The sequence below is a fragment of the Pagrus pagrus genome (assembly GCF_965226575.1).
Source record: "Pagrus pagrus genome assembly, chromosome: 13".
NCBI lineage: Eukaryota > Metazoa > Chordata > Actinopteri > Spariformes > Sparidae > Pagrus > Pagrus pagrus.
In genome coordinates this window covers 30,986,499-31,011,968 of record NC_140197.1, presented here as the reverse complement: position 1 = coordinate 31,011,968, position 25,470 = coordinate 30,986,499, and the positions used below count along the sequence as shown (strand labels likewise).

At 44.6% G+C, this 25,470-nt stretch overlaps 1 protein-coding gene across 1 annotated transcript; it reads left to right on the top strand.

Annotated features, from left to right (window-relative positions):
- The first annotated feature begins 2,687 nt into the window (after window positions 1-2,687).
- LOC311267699 (uncharacterized protein) lies at window positions 2,688-23,854 on the top strand. The gene is made up of 5 exons (XM_084370920.1): window positions 2,688-3,241; window positions 13,991-14,338; window positions 14,652-15,002; window positions 16,462-16,718; window positions 16,906-23,854. Exons 1-5 carry the CDS (start codon window positions 2,839-2,841, stop codon window positions 17,134-17,136), a joined length of 1,590 nt encoding a protein of 529 aa, XP_084227046.1. The 5' UTR covers window positions 2,688-2,838; the 3' UTR covers window positions 17,137-23,854.
- Window positions 23,855-25,470: the final 1,616 nt, after the last annotated feature.

Here is a 25,470-nt window from a genome sequence, read left to right as displayed (position 1 = left end):
AAGCAGCCAGCACACATCCAGCCAGTCAGCGGGCCGCTGCCGAGCTGCAGGCCGCCTCTCGGCTTCACACAGCCGGCCACAGGGGGAGCGGAGGCCGCGGGGGAAGGGGGCGTGTCCCGAGCAGCCGCACCTCCTCCAGCTCCTCAAAACAAAAAGACTGACTCCGCCCCCTCTGGCCCCGCCCCCTCTGACGGAGCGGCCTGGCGCTGTGCCGTTACCGTACCGCCCGGAGGAAAGGCGCAGGACTTTTTAGGGGGAGTGTCCCTCTGCTGCAGCATGCGTTCAATCAGAGCCGCGGAAGGCTGCTTCCTCTGCGGACACAGAGCGGAGCTGCGCCCCCTCCCTCCGCTGCTGACACGCTGCGATGTTGTCAGTGATGTAATGCTCAATTAAAGGGCCGGTGAGTCAGGACTTTATTACCCGAACACAACCGCCACAGGCTGCAGGTAAGAGCCGTCACGACCGGACACACACTGACTCCATGTTAACATGAGGACACGTCTTCATGTGAGGAGACACGTCTTCATGTTAACATGAGGACACGTCTTCATGTGAGGAGACATGTCTTCATGTTAACATGAGGACACATGAGGACACAGTCTTCATGAGAGGAGACACGTCTTCATGTGAGGAGACATGTCTCCTCTCACTGCAGCTCAGATACATAATCCTTCATTATCATGAATATGGATGATGTCATACGGTCTAAAGCTGCTGTGTGATAATCTGGACCCGCCTCCTGATCACCATCAGTGTAAACACAGTGTAAACACAATATAAACACAATGTAAACACAATGTAAACACAGTGTAAACACAATCAGAACAATTCAACACAACTGTGTATGTTCAGAAGCACGTTGACCCTTTTTAGCCAGACGTCGAGCTGCTCCTCTTTAATGAATAAACTTCTCGTGTATGAACCTGATCACCGGCGCTGCACGCTGTGCCCGCCCTCGTCCCTGAGCTGGAATATAAATGGACGCGGCTTCAATCAGGGAGAGTTTAAACGTGCACAACAACTGCAGAGCGACTGTCGGTCGGTAAAGTGAGTCACAGATGTGAGTGTTTCACTGCCGACACTGAAAACTCAACAGTGTCAGTGTTCAACACGAAAAGAAACGACGACAGAGACGTGAACATGGAGCGGCTGTTAAACAAACACAGGAGCTCATCTGAAGCAGAGGACACACCGAGACAAGACAAGATATTAGAAATATTGGACACACTGAGGATGTATAGTTAATGCTCTCTGGTCCAAACTTGATGAAGCATCTTTTAAATGTATATGTAACTCAGAGACGGAGGCTTTGCAGCCATTTTGTCACAAGTTTGTTAGTTTCTGTAGTCGTTTTGTCGCCTGTGTGAGATAAAACTGTCGTGTGATCTGCAGTTTAATCTGGTTTTTATCTTTGTTCAAGCTACAAAGTGTTCGTGGACAGAAGCTGAACAGGAAGTGGGTGGGGTTGTGATTTTGTGGTCCGTAATCACACGTTACACCCGAGTACGTGATTACAGCGTCGTAGACTGTAAAAATACATGTTCATGGTGGAGCAGCTCCGTCTGCTCTTCACGTGGGGAAGCTCCTGATCCAGCTGGAAGAAAAAACCTGCAGATGCATATTAAATATGTACTGATAATAAAATGTATTAAATGTAGTTCATGTTCAGCTGTGATAAATCCATCAGACGTGCAGCTGAGCAGCCGACCGACCGCTGCAGAGAAACATCTGCATCAGCTGAGTCTGAATTATTCAGGTCACAACAAATCACACAGGACTCAGATACTCTGCTGCTGATCTACAACACTGTCCTGACAGTCGAGATGTTGTCGACTCGTCACGTGTTTCTAACAATAAATGTCTGCAGTTATAAAGGCTAATAAGTCATTAATAAAGGATTATTACAACAATCTTCGTGTCTGCAGACGTGAACCAATAATGACCTGTGAGGAAGGAAACGACAGAACTGAAGATTCACGAATGAAAAATCCTTCTCGCTCACCTGCACAGCTAGTAAATGATTATTGTCCATAAATCCACTCGTTACAACTCAGTTACAAACCTTTTCCCAGGGCGGTTTATTAAAACAGAGCTCCTGGTGACACATCTGACTGACTGATTACTGAACTGCTCCGTCTGCAGAACAAGCGTCAGAAAAATGAAATCAGTGGATCTTTATACAGCAACAAACAGGAGGTCAGCAGGTCCACTTCAGGGTTTTGGGCTGATGTTCTTCTGCCTAAACAAACAAACTGACCTTAGAGGACAACACAACTATTCTGCTTCACTGTGTTTACAGGTGGCGGACCCTGCCGCCCTTGTTTTCCTCTGAGAGCAGCTGGTAGCTACTAAAACAAAGTGAGCTAGCAGCACGTTAGCTCAGCACGTTAGCTCAGCACGTTAGCTCAGGACTGACAGAACTGGTGTCATCAGTCAGGGAGGCTCAGTGGGTCAGCACCAGCACCCGGGGCCTGCTGCTCAGCCGGGTCGGTGCTAACTCTCTGGACTCGTGAGATTTTCTCAAAACCAAAATGGCGTGTCTGACTGCAGGGGCGCGAGCGTGCACGGAGCGCGCGGGCCAAGACATGTGGGCGGGAAAATGTCGCTGCGCCTCTACTCGGGTCTTTCCGGCAGCCTCCGAAGGGGCCGAACACGCGCGGGGAGCCGAGGCGGAGCGCGACAGCAGCCGCAGGACCTGAGCCGAGCAGCCGCCGGAGCGACCGAGCGACCCGGGCACATTTTTACCCAGTTTTCCGCCGGGGAGACAGGGCAGGGGGGTGGGCTGGGGGCGCGGGCACAGAAGAATGAGAGAGCCCTCCGACGCGAGGGGGCGAAAACATGAACGGGGCCGTGTACATTTCGTTTTTCCAGGGCCAGCTGGAGTCCGTGCTGGAGCAGGTCGTTCAGCTCGCCGTCCAGGAAATAAGCAAGACGGTGGGCTCCAGCCTGAACACGCTGCTGCTGGAGACGGCCGTGAAGGAGCAAGAAAACCGCCGGCTCCGGCTCCAGCTGCAGTCCCGGGAGAACCGGGGCCGAGCCAGCACCAACCCCGCGGACGGCGGAGGCTCTCCGGTGTCTGGTAAGAACAAGGCTGGCAGGGCAGCGGGGGACGAGAGGGCGGACAGCGGCAGAACAAAGCCCGAGCAGCGGCAGCAGCAGCTACACGCCCCCGGAGGGCAGGGCACCGAGCTCGGGCTGCTCACCGACACACGCCGCCTGGAGCAGAGAGGACGAGTCGTGGGTAGGCAGCCGTTACACAACACACACTCATGTTCACACGCACACACACACACACGCAGGCACTCCTGCTCTCAGCACGCTCACGCTGATTGCGTAACTCTGCAGGCCGTGTTCAGGGTTTGTGAGTGAGCGGAGCAGAAGTGAGGCCTGCAGGTGAGACAGGGAGACTCACGAGCTGCTGACGGGACAAAGAGCCTCAGTGTGCAGACATCTGTCGTCATGCAGCTCAGATGTGTCAGGACAACTTTTAACTGGACCGGGATGAAGGTGAAACACATATCAGAGATTATAATGGACGGCGGGGCGCCTGGTCCATAAATACCACATGTGGCTGTCATGTCAGCTCACATGCGTGTACTTTGACAGAACAGGTTCATGAGAAGTGGCTGGTTGAGCAACACGGCGCAAACACAACGACTGCAGAGGTAAAAATAAAAAGAAGACGACGCCTCGATTCCTGGAGCTTGTAGATCATAAAACCAGATTTACAGCTTTCTTTGACATGTCCTCTCTGAGGAGCGAGGGGCGGAGGAGGAGGAGGAGGTGGTGGTGGTGGTGGGTGGGGGACCGGGACAAAGAAGCAACAGACTGTAGGAGACGACAGGGTTGGAGACCCACATCGTGGCGGACCCATAATCAGTGTTTCACTGGAGAAGAAAAGAGTGGAGGCGCGAGGGAAAGGCAGGACAAAGATGAAGCACGGCGGCGAACACTCACATTCAGCCGCCGTCTTTCAGTATTTTTACGGCTGTCGGGTCAGATTTAACATCAGCAGATGATTTGCTGCCAGTTCAACCCCCAAATACCAGAAAGTGCCTCCAGGAGGGTTTACTGTTCATCCACGAGGCGAAGCTGTGGGCGTCCGTGTGGAGGGAGTCCATTTTGTTTTGATTTTTGAATGAAGGAAGACGACAGGACACAAAGGTCACCGGTCGGACTCAGACGAGTGAAGGCACGGTCGCATATCGCTGCGAAGGTTTTGATATTACAGTCAGAACACACGCTGCCGAACCAGAACTTTGTCTGGATAAAATCAGCAAAGCTGCAGTTTGATGTGGACCGAGCCGACCGGACTTCAGTGCTGACTTTAACTGTTTTTAACTCTTGTGGACGCTGCGACTCGTCTACAGCTCAGTGTCCCAATTAACTGACGAATCATGTAGTCTACATGTCAGGAAATACTCAGTGACGTCTTCAACGGTCCGAAGCCCAACGACTCTTCGTTTACTGTCAGAAAGATAAAGACAAACATCGTCACGTTCAAGAAGCTTTAACGATGTTCGATGTTTCTCTTGAAAAAAAATGCCTGAAACATTTCGAGTCGACGCTCCCATCGATATCAAACCACACCGTATTTGATTTATTATAAAAATCTACAAGTACTTTTCTACAACACTCTGTGTGACGTTGTTTTAACACTTCTCAACAAGAAACCATCAAAAAACATCAAATAAAACAGACAAAATGATGTTTTACTGACCAGACGTTCAGTGCGACCTCTGTTAACGACAGCTTTTATTCTTTGGCGCTGCGACTACAGACGACTTTCACTTCAGTTGTCACAACTAATCGTTTCGTCTATAAAATGTCAAAAGAGCTCAAAACCAACAGACTGAAAAACTTCCTGAGATGGTGAATAATGAGGCCTGTGCCAACATGGCCGCCTCTGTGTTCAGGACACGAGCTGCTGTAAACAGACAGATTCAAGATGGCCGCAGCTCGTCTGCAGCATGTCGTGACAGAAAGTAAGAATGGCTGCAGCTGGTGATCGACCTCATTGATTCATCTGCTGATCATCTTTTTTCACTGATGAGTCGCTGTTTGAGCCTCGTGACTCCGGCCGCTCATTAAACAGCTGTAACTACCCATTAGTTCAGTTATTGATCGATGTGTTTATACATCTGGTTCATCTGTTAGGTGTTTTTCCTGGTTTGACGGTGGACGGTGATACATTTGTGGCAGAGTTAACTGTGGAAGCCCTGAACCGTCAAAGGTCAAACATATGATTTTCTGTTATATTTTACTTGTTATTTGTGTCATTATCACAAGAAATCAGCCGTTTTCCTGAGATAACAAGATTATATCCTCAACAGTTCTTTGTTTCTGTTATTATCAGGAGATACATGTTTCCAAGGATGAAGAGATTATTTTCCAAAACACAAATAATAAAATTATTGAATAATCAGTTAATTTTGTGGTTATAAAATATCAGTAAGGGTGAAAAAAGGCGCCAGAAAAGTCCTGAAGTCCAACGTGACGTCTTCCAGTCGCCGACCACAACAAAGAGCTTCACTCACTGCGATGTGAAGCAGGAAACAGCGTGAGGCCTTCAGCGTGTTGCAAATGATTCAGTGATGACGAAAATAGTTTTATGTCTTGTTGATCGACGAGTCAGTTAATCGAGTCTACAGATCTTTAATAGAAACAGTGATCGGAGCAACTGCAGGCGTGAAAATAGAAATGTTTTTTAAACGTTGCGGTGCAGAGCGGCGGTGACGCGGTGCAGAGCGGCGGTGACGCGGTGCAGAGCGGCGGTGACGCGGTGCAGAGCGGAGGGCTGTGTTAAAACACTGAAGCTGAGCCGCTGACTTTAATCCGTGAGAGCAGGACTGATGATGTCAGACGCTGCTGTGTGTTTGTTTGGGTGTTTCACTTCTGCAGCACACAGACACACACACACACACGCAGGCACAGACACAGACACACACACGCAGGCACAGACACACACAGACACACAGACACACACACACACACACACACACACACAGACACACACACGCAGGCACAGACACACACACACAGACACACACACACACACAGGCACAGACACACACTCACACACACACTGAGCTGCACACATACAAACATCACATCTCCACATGCAGAGACACGTGAGAAACAAGGCCGCCGCCGCACTCTCTCGCATGCATGCACACATTTGCGCACTCGAACGCAAACACACAGCTGACACGCAAATCTTCCTCGCCCATCCTCCCCCTCTGGAAATCCAGGCCACCGACATGACACGCAATGATCAGGGAAGATCTCAGGACAGATGGTGACATCACAGCGGAGACGACCAATCACGTCCCGAGCTGAGCAGGATTTTATTCTACACATAAAAACAAAATATCAGAGCGCGCCCTGAAATCTAACAGACGGCCGAACGAGACGAGGCGGGTTTACTCATACGGCGTGATTCACTGCTTTACATAAGACACAGTAGACAGAAGAGACACGCGGGACTCAAAGAGTCAAATAATGGAGACAGAGACAGAGTTACAGTTCAGTGTGAGACCTGGAGAAACAGTCCCAGATTTAATTTAGAGCATAAAACTGAATTCTGCTTCTTTTGATGTTGCAGATTTTCTCAGTCAAACAGGAGAGGAGGCAGAATATCCTGTTAAACACTGAGCGGTCCTTTAATTCTGAAGATATTCTTCAGGTGATTGTCGGCTGGTTTTGTCAAAATGAAAACTGAGGTCCGAGTCCAGGACCACATCTAGACCTCTGGACTGGTTTGTGGTCTTGGTCAGCGGCTGAAGCTTTAAATCTTTGGCTCCAAAATCAATTATTCAGTGTTTTCTTTGTTTGACCCATTAAGAACTCGGACACCCATTAAAAATGCATTTTAAAACCTGAGGCCTTGTTTGAAATTGTTATTTCTTCTCAGCCTCTGGAGCAAATAGAAGCTTGAAACAAAACCATTAACCAGCTGAAGAGTTTGGCTTTAATTAGAAATGATTGCCTTTGCTCTAATGATCATTAATGAATCACAATGCATCATCCACAACATGCGCACGTCTCGTCAGGGTCTAAAGGGAGAACCATGCCAACCTTGCATCTACTTAATGTGTTAACGGATTGATTTGTTTGATTTTGTATGGGACCACAGTCACCTGCTGAGATCGATAAATAAATCTGTGTCGTCTGCGAAATTATGGTCAAATAATCAGTTTTGTTTAATGTGAGCGAGCAGCAGCACAAAGACGTTGAACAGAAGAGGTTCATGAAACTCAGTTTGTGAAATTACCAAACAAAACAAAGTCTGTGGTCTGTGAGTTAAACCAGCTGTCAGCTTCCTGTTTCAACTGTTTTCACCATTAACACCAAATTTATTAAAGAATAACACACTAAAATGTGTCATATTTACAAACACACTAACCAGTAACCAGTATAGGCGACTTCTTTGTCCCCAGACTCCCTTAACAAATGTGTCAGTTTAGTGAGTTGTTGAGTTGGAGACACTTTATAAACTGTGTGAAACTCTGTCTCTGACTGATTCTGACTTATTTGTTCCTTCTTGTAAATTCAGCAAATGTTGATTTTGTTCAGTGAAATCGAAAAGCAGGGTCGCTGATTCTCCCAGTATTTAATAACTCCACTCTGCCTTATAGTGCACAAAATCAACACAGCTAGCTAAGTGTTAGCTTGCAACTAGCTTAGCATTAGCCTGCAGTCTTCCAAACCCCTCTCCTGTGTGATGAAGGCGATCAGCTGACTGGTACCAGAGGAAACTCTGACAGCGTCGGACATGTTGGTTCATTTTCTTATTCAGAGATCCTTTATTGATTTGTTTGTGAAGAAGGTTCACTCTGGACAGATTAAAGAAACTGAACTTTGTAACAAACTGAATTTCTTGAACTTGTCAAATTAACACCAGGAGAAAGTCGAGCTGTTGTTGTAAAATACTGCTATCTTTGTAAAGAAGAGTTTGACAGTGTAAATGACAGCTGTCAGGACATAAACCAATGAGCTGTTGATCTTTAAAATTACATTTTTGTTAATCAATTAAATTAGTTTTTTATTTAGACAATCTTACGTAATGGCAGCATAAAGATGTTGAACAGAAGAGGTTCATGAATGGAGCCCTGTGGAGCTCCACGCCAATTTTTTAGGCTCAGATATGAAAACGGATCAACACGAAGTCCCTGTCCTTCAGTTTAAAACCAGTCCAAGTCATCCTGCTTGTAGTTACATGTTGTGGTCTGTGATGAATGCAGCTCTGACATCTGATAATACTGAAACTGAAGCTTCTTCACTGTGTTCAAGTGGAAGTCAAGACTTTTACAAGAGTCCTCACTAGAAAACATTAAAACGAGTATTTAAGGCCAAAGAGGTCGAAGTTTGCAGAGTTGGTCGTGAGCTTTCTCTTCAGCCTTTCGCTGGTCGTCTGACGCCGTCCGGCAGCAGTGAAGTTAATCTCTTCTTGATTTGTCCGCCCGGTTGTTGGGAGGTCTGTTGCTCGCTCCGTCTTCAGCAGCTGTCCACAGTCAGTTCGCTTGTCCTCCCTTTTCCCAGGGAGGTGATTTATTCCTGAGCTTTGCACCATGAGACGACTACTGCCTGCAGATTTATGTCCTGACAGGCAGAGCTCCAGTTTCTGAGCTGGCTTGTTGAAGCTAATTAGCTGTGAGTTAGCATTCTGTTGTCCCCCACCGTTTTGAGTCAGTCCGTTAACTTCCACACACAGTTTGATTTCAAACGCTGCAGGACTGACGCAGTAATACGTATTAACTCCTGCTGATGTGTAGGTGTCCTGGAGCTGCTGCTGTCAGCTTCATAATGTAAACAGAGCGCAGAGCACGCAGCAAAGCGTGTAATAAAAGCAGAAAGCAGGACCAACACAGACAGTCAGATAATGAGGCCGCGGCCTCGACACGCTCGGGTCAAAGGTCGCTCTGCTTTGTGGAGAGTGTTGACAGAAAGAAAACTAGGCTACGCTTTCACTGCGACGTCTGCTCGCTGTGGAGAGAAACAAAGGATGGAGAGCAGCAGCAGCAGGAGGAGGAGGACACCGAGAGCTGCAGCTGATCTTGTTAGTTTAAGTTATTAAATGAACCCCCAGAGAGATCTGAGACCGGAGGGAGACCCCCACCCACAGAAGCCTGCAGGACTCCAACCACTTCAATTCAAAACTAAAACTAGAATCTAATGTAATTATCAAGTGTTGATGTTGTTACACAGAGAGGCGGTGGAAGTGCTCAGTCCAAGTCCAGTCCTCACCGGCCTCGCCGTTCGATTCAGCCGTCAACGATTCAAATCCAAAACGATTCTCGATGCATCTCAGTGTGTCGTCACTTTATCATCGTTCAGAAAGTCCTCCCAATAATCAGACTACAGCCGGCTACGATTTATAAACCGAACCGCTACGACGTTAGTGTCGTTAGTGATGTGAGGCAGTCACTTGTAGAAACTGTTTAATTTATAACAAAACATCAGATTAAATAAATTCTTCATGAGGTTTGTTGCTGGCTCCTCCCACTGCCCCCCCACCCGGCTGCATGTGGCCATGTGACCATATGGACACGCCTGAACATGTGACCATATGGACACGCCTGAACATGTGTTCATATGGACACGCCTGAACATGTGTTCATATGGACATGTGGAGTCTGACCCGGGATCCTCACAGCCGTCAGAACAGTTCTGCCCGGCAGAGACCCGACCAGCCTTTCACCTCACAGGAACACAAACGTTTCTACACCAAGAAGCCAAAATGCTTCTGACATAAAGTAAAACTGTAAAAACTACAGTTACACCTGTGAAGACGCTGGGCGGCCATTAAAAAGCTTTAATTAAGTGTTTTTTTAAATCTGTGAAACGTGAGTGAATAACAGTTTTTGGAGACGTGAAGATGAAAGTTTCAGCTTCCTGCTGCAGAAACAATGACGTGTCGCTGAACAGCGTCGTGTCAACAACCTCCCGCGTGATGCAGCGTGTTTCTGTCCTGTGAAGAAATTCAATAACTCGGTCTGCTTCGATTAAGTTGATGCAATTTATCAAGTATCATACATAAAAGTAATCCACATGTAATCCATTACATCGACTCAACAGGACAGAAACACTTTGAATTAAACGATAAACTTAATGTACAATTTCAGTGTTTGAGGGAAATTATTTTGTTGATTGATTGATCGGAGTCTTTAACCCAGATATCAGGTCTGAGGGCCTCAACGACCCAGCATCAGTCTCCCTGAAGCGTCAGTCTGATTTGGTTTGATAGTCTTGGTTCTGTGTCGTCGGGCCGGACAGTCTGCAGTGACGAGTGCTGATGATCAAAGTCTGAAGCTCAGAAACAACTGCTGCCTCCGCTCTGCTACCAACAGCCATTTTAAAAAGATTTGTTGTTTGTTGCTCCGAGCGTCAAATGGAGAGTTAGTCATGGTCCACACACACACACACACACACACACACACACACACACACACACACACACACACACACACACACACACACACACACACACACACACAGGAACTAACAGCTCAGAGGAAATGTGGAGAATCAAAGTTGACAGCTGATCTGAGAGCAGCTGTTACCTGCAGAAAGTGTTTCAGACTTTGCGTTTGTGATTCATCGTTTCATTCAGCAGATGTCAGAACCTGTGATGGGTCCAGGGTCTTCAGCTGCCTCTGAAGCAGCAGATGTTTGAGGTGGAGAAGCTTCACGTAGTTTTGTTCCTTATCAGTTAATTTTCTGTTGATCATCTGAATCGTCTCCATCTTGTTCACGTCAGCTGTCTGACAGTTACATTCATGCTTACTGGAGAAATATAATATCTGTGTTATGATTTTATATAAACATTCAGGGCTGAAACAAGCAGTCAGTGACATTAACAGAAAATATACTTTAATCATTTAAGTTAAATTTCTCGCCAAAATATCAAACTTCACGACCGTTTATAGACCAAATAATTAAAAAGTAATAAATAAATAATCTGCAGATTCGCTGATAATGAGCATATTAACCTGCAGCGATTGATCTCGATCATTAATTTTCTGGTTTGTTGATCGTATTTTCTTTTGTCCTCGTTGTAAAACACTCGTCATGTTTCCAGATGCAGTCGGATTCTGACTCGACTTCGTGGTTTCCTAACTCTCATTTAGCTGCATCGGCACAAAGTTCGGTTGCGACCGATGATTTATATCGTGTTTGTACTGTATGTATATTGTTGTCAGATTGACTCTGAACACAAAGTTTTATAAACCAACTGCAGTCGGACACGTTAACAGCCAGGACGTCGTCAATAAAAGAAGAAAAAGAGAAAGATGGAAGGTGTTTTTCTTCTTCTTCAGTGAAACGACCAGCTGCTCCTTTACTGACAATCATCGCGTTCGGAGGACGTCGGTGTCGTCGGTCAGCAGCTCACAGCTCGTACAAACCTCCACATGTCTCTACAGAAACATTTGAGAGCTGTGAGAGAACAAACGTCCTCTCTGTCTCCATCAGCGTCTCTGATCTGAGGCCGTTAATCACAGCCGAGCTGATCTGAGAACAGATCAGACGACGGGCTGGAATTCCCCTTTAACAAGCCTCGTTATGAACTTAATGATCATTAACGAGGGAAACACAGCAGAGTCAGTGTCCTCTGATATATATAGTCTTTACTGCGTGTTCATGAATCCACTCTGTACATTTTGTTATCGAGAGCTCAATTAAAATCATCATAAACAGGCTGTGGACAAAATAACAGGAACGCCAATAAAACACAACATCTGATCCTGATGTGTGAGTTTAGTGATGAAACATCTGGATCACTGATGTTCTTTAAACTCTCCGTCTGCAGCTCTGACACGGACCGAGTCCCACGAGGTGATTTCACTGCTCCACGTTTCTTCAACACCAACACACATTTCTTTAGCTAATCGATTGAGTAACTGGACAGCGGTCACATGGTTTGTTCAGTGTGACGGCTGCTCTGTGATGAAGCTGTGATGAAGCTGTGATGGAGCTGTGATGAAGCTGTGATGAAGATGTGATGGAGTTGTGATGAAGCTGTGATGGAGCTGTGATGAGGCTGTGATGAAGATGTGATGGAGCTGTGATGAAGATGTGATGGAGCTGTGATGAAGCTGTGATGAGGCTGTGAAGAAGATGTGATGGAGCTGTGATGAAGCTGTGATGAAGATGTGATGGAGCTGTGATGAAGATGTGATGGAGCTGTGATGAGGCTGTGATGAAGATGTGATGGAGCTGTGATGAAGCTGTGATGAAGCTGTGATGAGGCTGTGAAGAAGATGTGATGGAGCTGTGATGAAGCTGTGATGAGGCTGTGAAGAAGATGTGATGGAGCTGTGATGGAGCTGTGATGAAGCTGTGATGAAGCTGTGATGAAGCTGTGATGAGGCTGTGAAGAAGATGTGATGAGGCTGTGAAGAAGATGTGATGGAGCTGTGATGGAGCTGTGATGAAGCTGTGATGAAGCTGTGATGAAGCTGTGATGAGGCTGTGAAGAAGATGTGATGGAGCTGTGATGAGGCTGTGATGGAGCTGTGATGAAGCTGTGAAGAAGATGTGATGGAGCTGTGATGAAGATGTGATGGAGCTGTGATGAAGCTGTGATGGAGCTGTGATGAAGATGTGATGGAGCTGTGATGAAGCTGTGATGAAGATGTGATGAAGATGTGATGGAGCTGTGATGAGGCTGTGATGGAGCTGTGATGGAGCTGTGATGAAGATGTGATGGAGCTGTGATGAAGCTGTGATGGAGCTGTGATGGAGCTGTGATGAAGCTGTGATGAAGCTGTGATGAAGCTGTGATGGAGCTGTGATGAAGATGTGATGGAGCTGTGATGAAGCTGTGATGGAGCTGTGATGGAGCTGTGATGGAGCTGTGATGAAGCTGTGATGAGGCTGTGATGAAGATGTGACTCGGCGCTGATCTTCCCTCGAGTAGACAAACATTTGTAGCATTGATCAGTTTGTGATCGTGATGTTTCCAACACATGGACGCAGTAATCAGAGTACACGAGGAGCTGCAGGCCGACAGTGACATCACTGTAAACTGAAGGTGTGTGATGTCTCAACTGGGATCCACTAATTATTTCCATGACTCACAGACCTGTGGTTACCGTGACAACAGGCATGTCATCACTCAATCAGCCGACTCTGAAGCTCTTCCTCACTGCAAACCAGTTAATGAGTCACAGTTTATTAAAATGGGTTCAATTATTAACTGTTATCACGTTTAGATTAATGCTGCAAGGTGTGGTTCAAAATGGGTTCAAGCATCTTATTATTATGATTATTATTATTATTATTATTATTATTATTAAAATCATACTGTGATCATTTTGACAGGTGTTACAGTCGTAATATGATTCATGATTTAGTGTCAGTCATCACTTGACTGATAAAACTTAAAATCCTGATGTGACATTTGTTTGTGTTTTCTAACATCTGTCGGTCAGACGTCTGCATCACACACACACACACACACACACACACACACACACACACACACAGTGAGTGTGACAGTGAAAGGCAGCAGATTGCTCGTGAGATCAGATTAACGGTTTTTAACGGTTGGTTATTTATTTTGAACAGAAAGTGGGTCATCAGAGCGGCGGCAGGTCACATGACTTGTTGGAGGGCGGGGCTCCGATGATGTGGCTGAATGTTGGTCACTAACCTGTTGAGTTATTATCTTTATCTGGGAGGTCAACATGTTTTTGTTTAGATGACTATTTCTTAATTTACTTACTTAGCTGGTGATGATGATGATGATGATGATGGTGATGATGATGATGATGATGATGGTGATGGTGATGATGATGATGATGATGATGGTGATGATGATGATGATGGTGATGGTGATGATGATGATGGTGATGGTGATGATGATGATGATGATGATGGTGATGATGATGATGATGATGATGGTGATGATGATGATGATGATGATGGTGATGATGATGATGATGATGATGATGGTGGTGATGACGGTGGTGACGGTCTCTCTCCTCAGACCAGCTGAAGTCGGTCATGGAGCAGGTCCTGGACTTCGCAGTGCGAGAGCTGACGAAGATCGTGGAGGCGTCGTTTGACGACCTGCTGCTGGAGATCACCAAGATGGAGCGAGAGCAGCAGGCGCTGGAGGAGAGGATGGGGAAGAGCTCCGACAGAGGAGGAGGAGCAGGAGGAGGAGGAGGAGGAGGAGGAGGGGGAGAGAAGGGCAGAGCAGGAGGAGGAGGAGGAGGAGCAGGGGGGAGGAGGAGAGGGTCAGAGAACGACTCGGTGTCACCCAGCGACTCTGAGGACGCTCGAGAGGAACTCGCCGTGGTCACCAAGTCCAAAGAGACGACGGAGAGAGACGGTGAGAGACGAGAAGAGACTGTTGTTTGGTTGTTTGTTTGTTTGTTTGTTTGTTTGTTTTCAATGTCCAAAATGATTTTAATTCTGAATCTCTTCATCTTTTCATCTTGTTCTCCTCCCGTCCCTCTTCTCTCCTTTCCTTCACCTCCTTAATTCTCCTCCTCTTCCTCTCCTCATCCTTCATCCTCGTCTCCTTCATTTCTTCCTTCCCCTCTTTTCCTTCTTTACCTCCCTCGTATCCTCACTCTCCCCCCTCCTCATCTCCTTCCTTACATCCTTCCTCCTCTCCTCCTCCTCCCCTCCTCCCCCCTCAGACCCGGAGCGTCCCCCCGTCCTCTCGGTCTCTCAGGACTGGGTTCCCATCCTGGACAAGGTCTTTGGTCAGAAGTGGTGCAGTGACGTCTGGCAGATCAAAGAGCTCGATGGAGGAGGAGGTGGTGGTGGTGGGCGGAGCCTGGCGGAGGGCGGGGCTCAGCAGGTGCAGCCTGTCTCCGCCCCCTCTCTGACCCTGGAGCCCTCCCCCTCCTCCCCCCAGCAGGACCCCCGCTGGACTCCTCTGGAGGACATGGAGGTGTTTTCTCCTGATGAGGAGGCTGCAGACAGTCAGAGGAACAGCAGCAGACCCTCACCTGGACCCTCACCTGGACCCCCCGTCAGCCCCACAGGTGAGCCCCAACAGCTCACCTTCACCTGCAGACGGGATCACCCAGAGACACCTGAGAGAGAGAGAAAAGAAATGAAACATTAAAAAATAAAAATAAAGAAGAAAATAAATCAGATAAATAAGAATAAAAATAATAAATACAGAATAAATAAAATACAACAATTTAAATTATAAGCAGCATATTTATAAAAATATAAGAAAACGTGAAGTGAAAATATTGATAATTGAGCTGAAGATACAAAAAATGTAATATAATAAAAATACAGATATTTAAAGCACAAACACACAAGATGCTTCATGTTTTTGTAAATATTAAACTAATATATGAAGATATATTAAAAACAAGTGACAGTAAAATGTGGATAAGAGTGTGAACACAAGAAAATGAGATAAAAACTGAAAACGTCTAAAAACAACAAAACAAAGAAAAACAAAATACATTTAATGAAAAAACTATTTTAACTTTTAATAAATGTACACTGAAATAAACGTTGTAAATACTGAATAAACGTGTGTGTGTGTGTGTGTGTGTGTGTGTGTTACTCGTTGCTGCCCTCTGGTGGACAGTTTGTACAGAAGCAGCTGACTGTTGAAAACACTCAGTTACTGAAGAGGAGTCAGTCACAGTGTTTCCTCCAGGAGACGTTCAGATACTTGTGTTAAAAAGACTGATTCAGCTTCTTTCCTCCAGTAAAAGTAATCGAGTACAGGCTCTGACATGTACTCAGAGTATCAGAGTAAAAAGTCTCCCTCTGAAGGACATTTGTGGTCAAAGCTAACTGAAGCTCACGTCATATTATTATAATTCAGAATATTAAAGTTAAAGGTAGAGTCAGCAGGATTTGTCCCAGCTGTTCCTGAACGCACCACAAAGATAGTTGATAGTTGAGTCTCATTCCCAGGACGTCAAATAGCCACATGTTGGGTTGGTAAAGCGTCCCGAGCAGCAACAAAGAGAGAAAATAAGAAACTCTCTGCAGATACGAGACACTAACACGCCTTTTCTCCCCATTCAGCCTCCCTCTCTGTCTGTTCACGTCTTTTACGTCTTTGTTTCGTCTCGCTGCGTCTGCCGTGCGTGATGTGCTCTGATAGGTCGACATCAGTCTGTGATGTTGGGAAATAACAATAATCCATAATTCACCTCAAATGCATCAAACTAAAGTAACGAGGCTGTTTGAAGCTGTGAGGAGGAGAAAGTTCAGGTGTTTGTGTTCAGATGTAGAGAGGGAAAGTCTCAGAGATACTCAGGTACAGGACAGATACCTGAGACATGGACTCAGGTACAGGACAGATACCTGAGACATGTACTGAAGGACAGTAATGAAGTACTTGTACTTTGTTCGTCACCACGAACATCAGATTTAACAGTAACGTACTTGTAGTGGAGTATCCTCTCTGTTCAGCATTTGTACTCTTCACTGCAGTAAGTAATCTGATTACTGTGTTTCTGTCTTCAGGGTCTTCGGGTCGTCGCTCTTCTGCCTCGATGCTTCATCGTCTCTTGACTCTTCCGTCTCAGCTGCTCGAGGAGGACGAGGACGCCGCCGCAGCCGCCGCCAATGAAACGCTGGCCGCTCTGGCGACCGACGGCGGCAGCGACCGCCAAGACGGCGTCCAGCCGCCTGGCCCGACCTGCCCGTCGCCCCTGACAACCAGGGACGAGGAGGAAGAGGAGGAGGAAGAAGAGGAAGAGGAGGAGGACAAAGGGAGAAAGGTGAGGAGGAACAAAATGTTGTATGTTTACGTTTCTGCAGGTTTGTCGACGTTCATCATTTATGAGGAAACAAACGTGATGAACAATTAAAGATAAGTTTCAAACAAAACCAGAACCTTGACTCGGTGATGGCGGTCCCGTCTGCTCTCTGAACCACCTGTTTCCTGTTTCCTGTGTGTTTCTGCAGAAGAAGAGACGGAGGGTGTGGTCAGAGTGCGAGGAGTGCGGCCGCAGGTTCAGTCGGATGTCTCTCCTGAAGGCTCACCGTCAGACTCACATCGCCGAAAACGCCGCCGCTGACACGGCATCGCCCTCGTCTCCGCCCAGCAGCACCGCCTCGGCGCTACGCTGCTCAGAGTGTGGCAAGAGGTTCTCCTCGGCGACCCGCCTCCACAGCCACGTCCGGACCCAGCACTGATCCCGACGGAGAGGGTCACCTGGTCCGAACTGGAACACAGAAACGGGATCAACAAAAGCTGAACAAAACGAGACCAGAAGAGGACCCACAGACCAGAGACCGGATCAGAACCAGAGACCTGAGACCATGCGAGGGACACATCAGGATCTGAATCCAGGAGAAGCTCAAACAAACACCTGAAGAAACCGAGCGGTACTCAGACCGGAGCAGCCGGGGGGCAGACCGACTTTTACTCTGAAAGACAACAGGAAGTGGCCTCCAGGCGTTTCCACCTTTAGTCTTTAAAATGACACAAAGTAAAAGTCACATGACTTGTTGTCAGTTCAGTTATGAAACAGATAATCGGATGTTTTCACTGATTAATGAAATATTTCATTGATTATTGCTGAACTGACTCGACGACTCAGAACGAACTGAAACTGAAATCATTTGTATTATTATAAATATCTGACTCATTGTCGAGCCGCAGGTCAAATTAAACGTCTCATCATTAATTAATAATTGAGATTTTATGTCAAATCTGATGTTTGAAACAAAAAGAAGAAGAAAAATAAGAACTTTCTTTAAATTAAAGCTCAAACTTTTCACCAGACAGATTAAATAAACAATGAGAGAAAAGAAAAGTCGCTCTGCCCCTCGCCGCTGGAGGAAGGTCACATGGTCCGTCTTACCCAGGACCAGCTGGAGTCCGGGTCTGATCTCCGGTCTGTTCTGGATCCAGTTCCAGTTCGTCAAAACGAATCTCCGATTGAATCTTTTTAAAGTAACACAGACCGTCTCCTCCACCAGCTCCTTGTTACGGGTGGCGGGGTCCGCCTGCTCGGATCAGGACTGATGTGACGACAGCTGGTGGGCGTTGGGTGTTTAACTCTGCTCAGTAGAGAAAACAGGAAATGTTTTGATAAAAACTTCAAATTAAAAGATTTCAGGGTTTTTGAAATTAATTTGAACGTCAGTGACTTGAAGCTGAATCTAAACGGATCTGATGAGGGACTCAGGATCTGGTGAGACCAACTCCTCTGAGTGGATCTGGACCAGGAAGTAAAGACTTGAGACGAAGTGAAATCCAAGAATCTGATCAGAGGAACAAAAGTGAACCCCGAAACAGAAGCACGTAACGAGGAGGCGTCCAATCAGACGAGACGAAGGGAAACAAACAAAAACCTTCCTCCTCCTGCTGTACATCCACCCCCTCCTCTTCCTCTTCCTCTTCCTCTTCCTCTTCTTCTCCTGTTAAATATCTAGACTCCTCCCCGTCGACAGGAAACGAGCTCCAGCTGCTGCAGGTGAGTTTCTGTCCCGGCAGGTGAATTTTTTTGCAATAAGCTCGTCGCCTCAGCAGTCGGACAGTCGGAGCATCGTTTCCTGTTTCCTGTTTCCTGTTTCCTGTCCCCGCCCTCCTCCTCCTCCTCCTCCTCCTGCTGGTGGTGGTGATGATCGTGGTTTTAGTTTTCGTGGCAGTCACAGAGAAGTGACCTTTGATTTTTCTACCTGTTTGATTTTAAAGTGCTCTTTATAGTTTTTCTTCTCTTGTTTTTTAAACAGTTTTCTCGTCAGGTGCATTTTTGTCGTCATATTTTAGATTTTTGGACGAACTTTAAGGATTCTTGTGTTGCTACTCGTACAGAAAAACAACCTAAAGAAGATGAAACTCCATCAGTGGCACCGATTGTTTGGACTCGTTGAATGTGAATCTCAGCCGTTTTTATCCTTTTTACTTTTGTTGTACAGTTTTTACTTTTCAGACAGAACTGATGATGAAGAAACGACAGAAAAGAGAAAGAAAGGTTTCTACTCCTGCTTCCTTCTTTCCTTCCTCACATCCTCCCTCGTTTTTCAGTCCTGTTGTTCAGTAACCTCATGCTGACACGCAGATACCTCCCGACGAACAAACCAGAGCGCGTTCACGCTGAACATTCGTGTTTTCTTTGCTGCAGTTGATCTGATCTGATCTGTACGGAGGCTCGTCGCTGCCACACGGAGAGAAAGATCTGAAGATAAAAACACAAAAAAGCAAAAAACAAACACGTTTTCTGCTGAAAAAAAAGTTATTTTTATTTTCTGCAATTAACCAACGATTGTTTTCTTGACTTGAACTAATCCGATCAGCTGGAGGTTTTTTTCTGCCAGTTAAAGAACAGCTGAAGTAAAAACTTCACTGCGACGCTAAAATGATCCTGAAGGAAAGTTTGACTCATGTGGCAGAAATGAGCTTCCATGTTTCTAACAGATGTAAACGAGATTTAACCTTCAGAATAATGACAAATACTTACAAAACTCATGTCTCTAGTTTATCAGCTGTCCCAGAACACAAATATAAAAAGCAGGATGATGTTTTAATTTTACGACCGACTGATGGAGATTATTCTGGCGCCGCAGCGTTCAGAGACGCTGGAAATGAAAAAGAGAGTAATTTAAACTTTGAGTCTGTTTCCTCTGAGCTGCAGGACCAAACACATGCACGACTGGGAAACACGTAGGTTCCTGAACGCCTCACATCTCTACGGAAGCCTTTTCCTGCCAAAATTAATAGATTTATAGACTGATTGTAAAACCAGATTCTCTCTCCTTTAAACACTCCCTCACATTGTTAACTTCACTTCTCAGTTTAAATGAAACCGTTCTTTAATCGACGACAGTCCTGCTCTTCAGTCACAGACTGAAGGTTCAGTTCGTCGGGACGTCGAGGCTTCGTCAGCTCGTCGGTTCAGATTCAAACTGTGATGTTTCTGTGGTCCGTCATGAGAAACTGAAGGGAACCAACTCTTTTTAATTTCTTTAATTTGAGAGAGCGATGAATCAGAACTGTTCATGTTCGGTTTATTTCTTCTTTGAATCATTCCGACCTTTTCATCTGTTTGTGTTCGAGTCTGTTCAACACTGGCTTCACCTTCTGTAGCGTTTGTGCGACAGGAGACGGAGCAGAAGGATCAGATGACAGATCAATATATCAGTGATGTATCCTGATTACTTTCATATATCGATGTTGCTTCAGCATGAACAATCAGCTGTTTCCATCGTTTTTACGCTTTGTAAATGTGCAAACTGAACCTTTTTCTAGCCGGACGCTGATTCTGTTTTTACTTGTTTGAACAAAAATTGAAGCAATATGGATCCAGAACTCTGCCGAGCGGCCGGACTTTGATTTCTGTAGGATGGAGGCGCTCGCGGCGGCGGCGGGTGAACGCTCACTCGCAAACAAAAAAATGAAAAACAAGATGATGTGTGACAGAAATCATCCCGCCGGTAAACAGAGGAACCTGACGCGGGTTTGGTTTTGTCGGACCGTGAACTCGAGTCCGTCTCGAGTAAAATGAAACTTTAATTTGACGGATAATGATGATGACTAATTAATTAACTGTTTAATTTGCTGTCTTTGCCTCTGAACGCTGCTTTAATAACTAAAGCTTGTTGTCTGCTTCGCTAACATCTGAATCAACCAACCACTTTTCTGTAAAGGCCGAGCGTCTTCGCCGAGTTTCTTCGTTGCACTTTTCAGCCTCCACACGTTCACATACCTCATTTTTTCTTGTAAAAACATTTCAAGTGTTTCATTGTTTCCTGTTTCCACACAAACCTCATTACCTCAGCAGTCGTACGCCGATGATATTTGACTTTGATGATGTGTTTTTTTTATTGTTCTTTCTTTTTGAATGCGTCTCAGAGCCTGAAAAACCACAAAACTGCAAACGCACAAACTTCTCAGGTTTGAGGACGGAGTCTGTGACGACGATGTGTTTTTATAAATTAAAGAACATACCGTCTCTCAGGACTAGTTTCAACAGGATGCTTTGATGTATGGAAGCCCAGACAGGCCAAGATAAGGAAAACTGACAGAAAATACAAATACTCATCGTTGGTAGAAATGATGAGATGCTGAGTTTCATCTGACGCTCTTTATTTTCTTTTCATGATACATTTTTTTGGGTCAGTCAGCTTCCATATTGATCTGTAAACATCTGGCAGACATTTCTGAATATTGATTATTAAGTTAAAACATCAATAGTTTTGCATTCTTTGTTTTGACTTTAAAGTAACAAACATTTAAACTGTATTTTCGTCGTTCCACATTTTCCAAACTCAAAATAAATAACGATGATTTTTGTAGCACTTTTAAATGAAGTGAAAAAGCACTTAAAAGGGAAACGAACAACGAAACATGAGTTTGCCATAAACTCTGACAACGAGAACAAACAGGAGGATCAATTTAAACTTTAAAGGGAGATTAAAATGTGAAAATGTAAAATACGCACAAAAGCTTTGATATGAATTCATGTTTCCAGATGTTCTGCTGCTGCCGATGGATTTTATTTAAAACCAAAAACGCACAAAAAAATCTAAACGTTACGTTCAACACTGCAGTTATGTGGTTTTTACATGACAGCACTGTTTACACATTAGCTTACAGCTGCTGTCAGAGGAAAACCTTGTATGTCCGAAACGTGAACGCTGCACTCAACCAGATGTTGAAGATGTTGAAACATCTGCAGCACACAGCAGAGGCTGGTTTCCTCCTGACAGCAGCAGCGTCATGTGACCTGTTGACCAATCAGAGCTCCTCCTGTCTGTGTTTACAAAGCCATAAAAGAGAGAGAAATGTTTCCGGTTGAAGATTTTTAAAAAAAAGGGAAAAATAAGTTTAAAAGCTTGAAGACGAGCGTTCTCGTGTGTGTTTAGAAATTCTGTCGAAAACCATCAAAAAACCCTTAAAGTGAATCAGATGTTGTATTTATAACATTCAGGGAGCCAGTAAATTGATACCAATATACATTTATTTAACTTGCATACTGAGATACCGAGATGGATTCTGGGTAGCACGCCATCACGAGACCGTTCTCTCGTAACTAACACAAGAAACACTGTCTCATAATTACAAGATCTCTGAATCGTGTTTTCTCGTAACGAAGACGTAGAGTCCAACAACAGTTTGATCACATTTTTAAAAATTAATTACTGATCTTTATCTCGACATTGTGACATACTGCTCTGATATTTGACACCTCATTGTGTCATGGAGAAGCTAAGTGATGATGATATCTCATCATTAGCGTCATCGTTACAGCGGAGGAAGAAGAATTTAAATGTTTTATTTGAAAGGTACAAAATGAAACAATTCTACTTTAAAACATTTTAAAAATCAATAATTATTTTTGTCTTATGTTTTGTATTACAACTGAAGTTAGCATGCTAACCAGCTAGCCCCAGCAGTCCAAGTCTCCTGAGTCTGAGCTAACAGGACCACTAGCTGCACGGCTAACTGAGCTAACCAGTGGCCTCTTCTTACAGACTGCACCTTTTTAATGTAAAAGTAGTGATATCACACTGTGAAAAAATACTGTTACAAGTTAAAGTCAACAAAAAGTACTTTAAGTATCAAAAGTAAAAGTACTCACAGGAATACTGCATCATGTACTCCATTAATCTATAATTATACTACACGATTACTATAACATGACTGTCTGCTGCAGCTGATGGACGTGGAGCTCATTTAACAGCTGAACTTTATATTCGTAACATTTTTAAATCTGTGTAATCTGAAAAGTAACGAGTAACTAAAGCTCTCAATGTAATAGAGTAAAAAAGCACAATAGTTAATGTGAAGTACAAATAGATCAAAAGAGCATCCACAGAGCGTTCAGGCCGTGTTCATGTGATCGAAACGTATTTATCAGTTATTATTATTAATAATAATAATTTCCACCTGATTCATTTCTCTCAGACGTTTTTCTTCCAGGAGGAGTCTGGAGGTATTTGTTACATATCACACACCAGATTACTTTAAAGCACTGAGACGCATTCAGACGGCATCACGTGTACATATCACCCAGCACATCGCTCCTCCTCAGTGTGATTGTTGTCTGATGGCCGTTTTTCTGAAAAGTGGTTGAGTTGTTCCCGTGTGGAGAGAAGTTATTCAGTTCAGCCTCTGCAGGTGTGAAGGAGCGAAAGAAGGGAATCCACCCTGCAGGCGAGGCTAACATGTTAGCATGTTAGCAGGAGGATCTGTAGAAAGAATAATCCTGAAGGGTTCCTAAAGAAACCCTGAGGCTCGGTTCATAGAAGTCGAGCTGGAGTTTGTAAAACTTCAGACGGGGTTCCTCAGGGGACGATCCGAGGTCCTCTTACTGTTCGATGCAAACGTGGGGACGAGGGGACAAAAGGGACGTTTTAATGTTTTTAAGTTGTTTTATTTTATGTCTGTGAGGACGCGGACAGACGTGACTGACGTCTGACGTCCTGCAGGGTTTTTTATGTTCATCTGACTCTTTCTACTCCCTCTTTAATCTCTAAGAACTGACTCGTTTGTCACAGGAAGTTCATCTCAGTGTTTGGATTTGATGCAATACTTTTGATAAAAATGTGCCCTTGTTTTGTAATTCAGCAGACTAATTAAAACCAAATCTTAAAGTTTCCTATTTAATAACGATACGATTAAAAAAGTGCTGGAGCTGAGTGAGGGCGAGAGAGAGAGAGAGCGCTGAGTCTGAGCGTCTGACGGTTTTAGCGGTGACGTCTGAGCTCGTCGCCCCGTGTTGATCACAGCAGCACCGTCTGAATGTCAGCGACGCCACGTTACAACTGTCCGCCATGATGATGATGATGTGACGATGAAGGCGATGGTGATGGTGTTGTTCTGGTTCTGTTGATGACCTGTTTTAGAACCGAGTTCTTTTTAGTGTTTAAACTCAAACAAAACCAATAAATGTTGAAACTACCAGCCGAGCGTGACGACTCTCATTTCCTCCCCACACACCGTCAACAGGGACGAGCCGCCATTTTGTTTTCATGACGTTTCAAACAGACGTGATTTAAGTTTATTACAGCTGGTGATGGAATGTAACTAAGTACATTTACTCAGGTACTGTACTTGATGTACTTTACTTGAACTCTGCTATTTTGGAGGGAAATATTGTACTTTCTACTCCACTACATTTGTTAGATTACTTTAGTTACTTTGCAGATTTAGTTGAATGATGATGTAATAGATTACAGATGAAGATGAAACAAGTTACCCAGCAGATGTAAAGTAATCAAACTACGTTTACCAGCTGCAACATTAAAGTGATGACCACATTAACAATCAATACTTGTAATCCAATAATATAATGTACAATTACTCTGCATGACGAGAACTTTAAATTAAGGACTTTTACTTGTAACAGAGTATTTCTACTCTGTGGGATTACTTCTTTTACTTAAGTACAAGATCTGAGTACTTCATTCATCTCTGATGAAATACTCATTACTCAATACTCAGTGGACCCGGAGTACACAGAATATACATACATGTAGATATGGATCAGTTACTTTTGATACTTAAGTACATTTAATATCAGATACTTTAAGACTTTTACTCGAGTATCACTTTTGGGTAGTTTTTACAACATTCATCATCAACACATCTGGAGATACGAGGTTTTCGCTGGACAGGAAAGTAATCTGGAAAGTAACTAGTAACTAAAGCTGTCAGACAAATGTAATGGAGTAAAAAGTTCAATATTCACCTCTGAGATGTAGAAAAGTGATGCTGTGTGTGTGTGTGTGTGTGTGTGTGTGTGTGTGTGCGCGCTAATCATCTGCTCAGATCAGTTAACACGAGTCGTTAACTGAGCTGCAGTGATGTTAGTGGACCAACACCTGACAACAATGACCCGGATCAGAACCACTCGCTCTGCAAGAACTCATCAGAAGACACAGAGGAGGAAGAGGAGAAGATGATGATGATTGGTGATGATGATGATGATGATGATGAAGATGATGATGATTGGTGATGATGATGATGATGAAGATGGTTAAGATGGTGATGATGATGGTGAAGATGATGGTGATGAAGATGATGATGATGATGATTGAAGATGATGATGATGAAGATGATGATGATGATGATAATGAAGATGATTGAAGATGATGATGATGAAGATGATGATGATGATGATAATGAAGATGATTGAAGATGATGATGATGATGATTGAAGATGATGATGATGAAGATGATAATGAAGATGATTGAAGATGATGTTGATGAAGATGATGATTGAAGATGATGATGATGAAGATGATGATGATGATGATAATGAAGATGATTGAAGATGATGATTGATGGTGATGATGATGGTGAAGATGATGATGGTGATGATGATGGTGAAGATGATGATGGTGATGATGATGGTGAAGATGATGATGGTGATGATGATGATTGATGATGAAGATGATGATGATGAAGATGAAGATGATGGTGATGATGATGATTGATGATGAAGATGATGATTGATGATGAAGATGATGGTGATGATGATGGTGAAGATGATGATGGTGATGATGATGGTGATGATG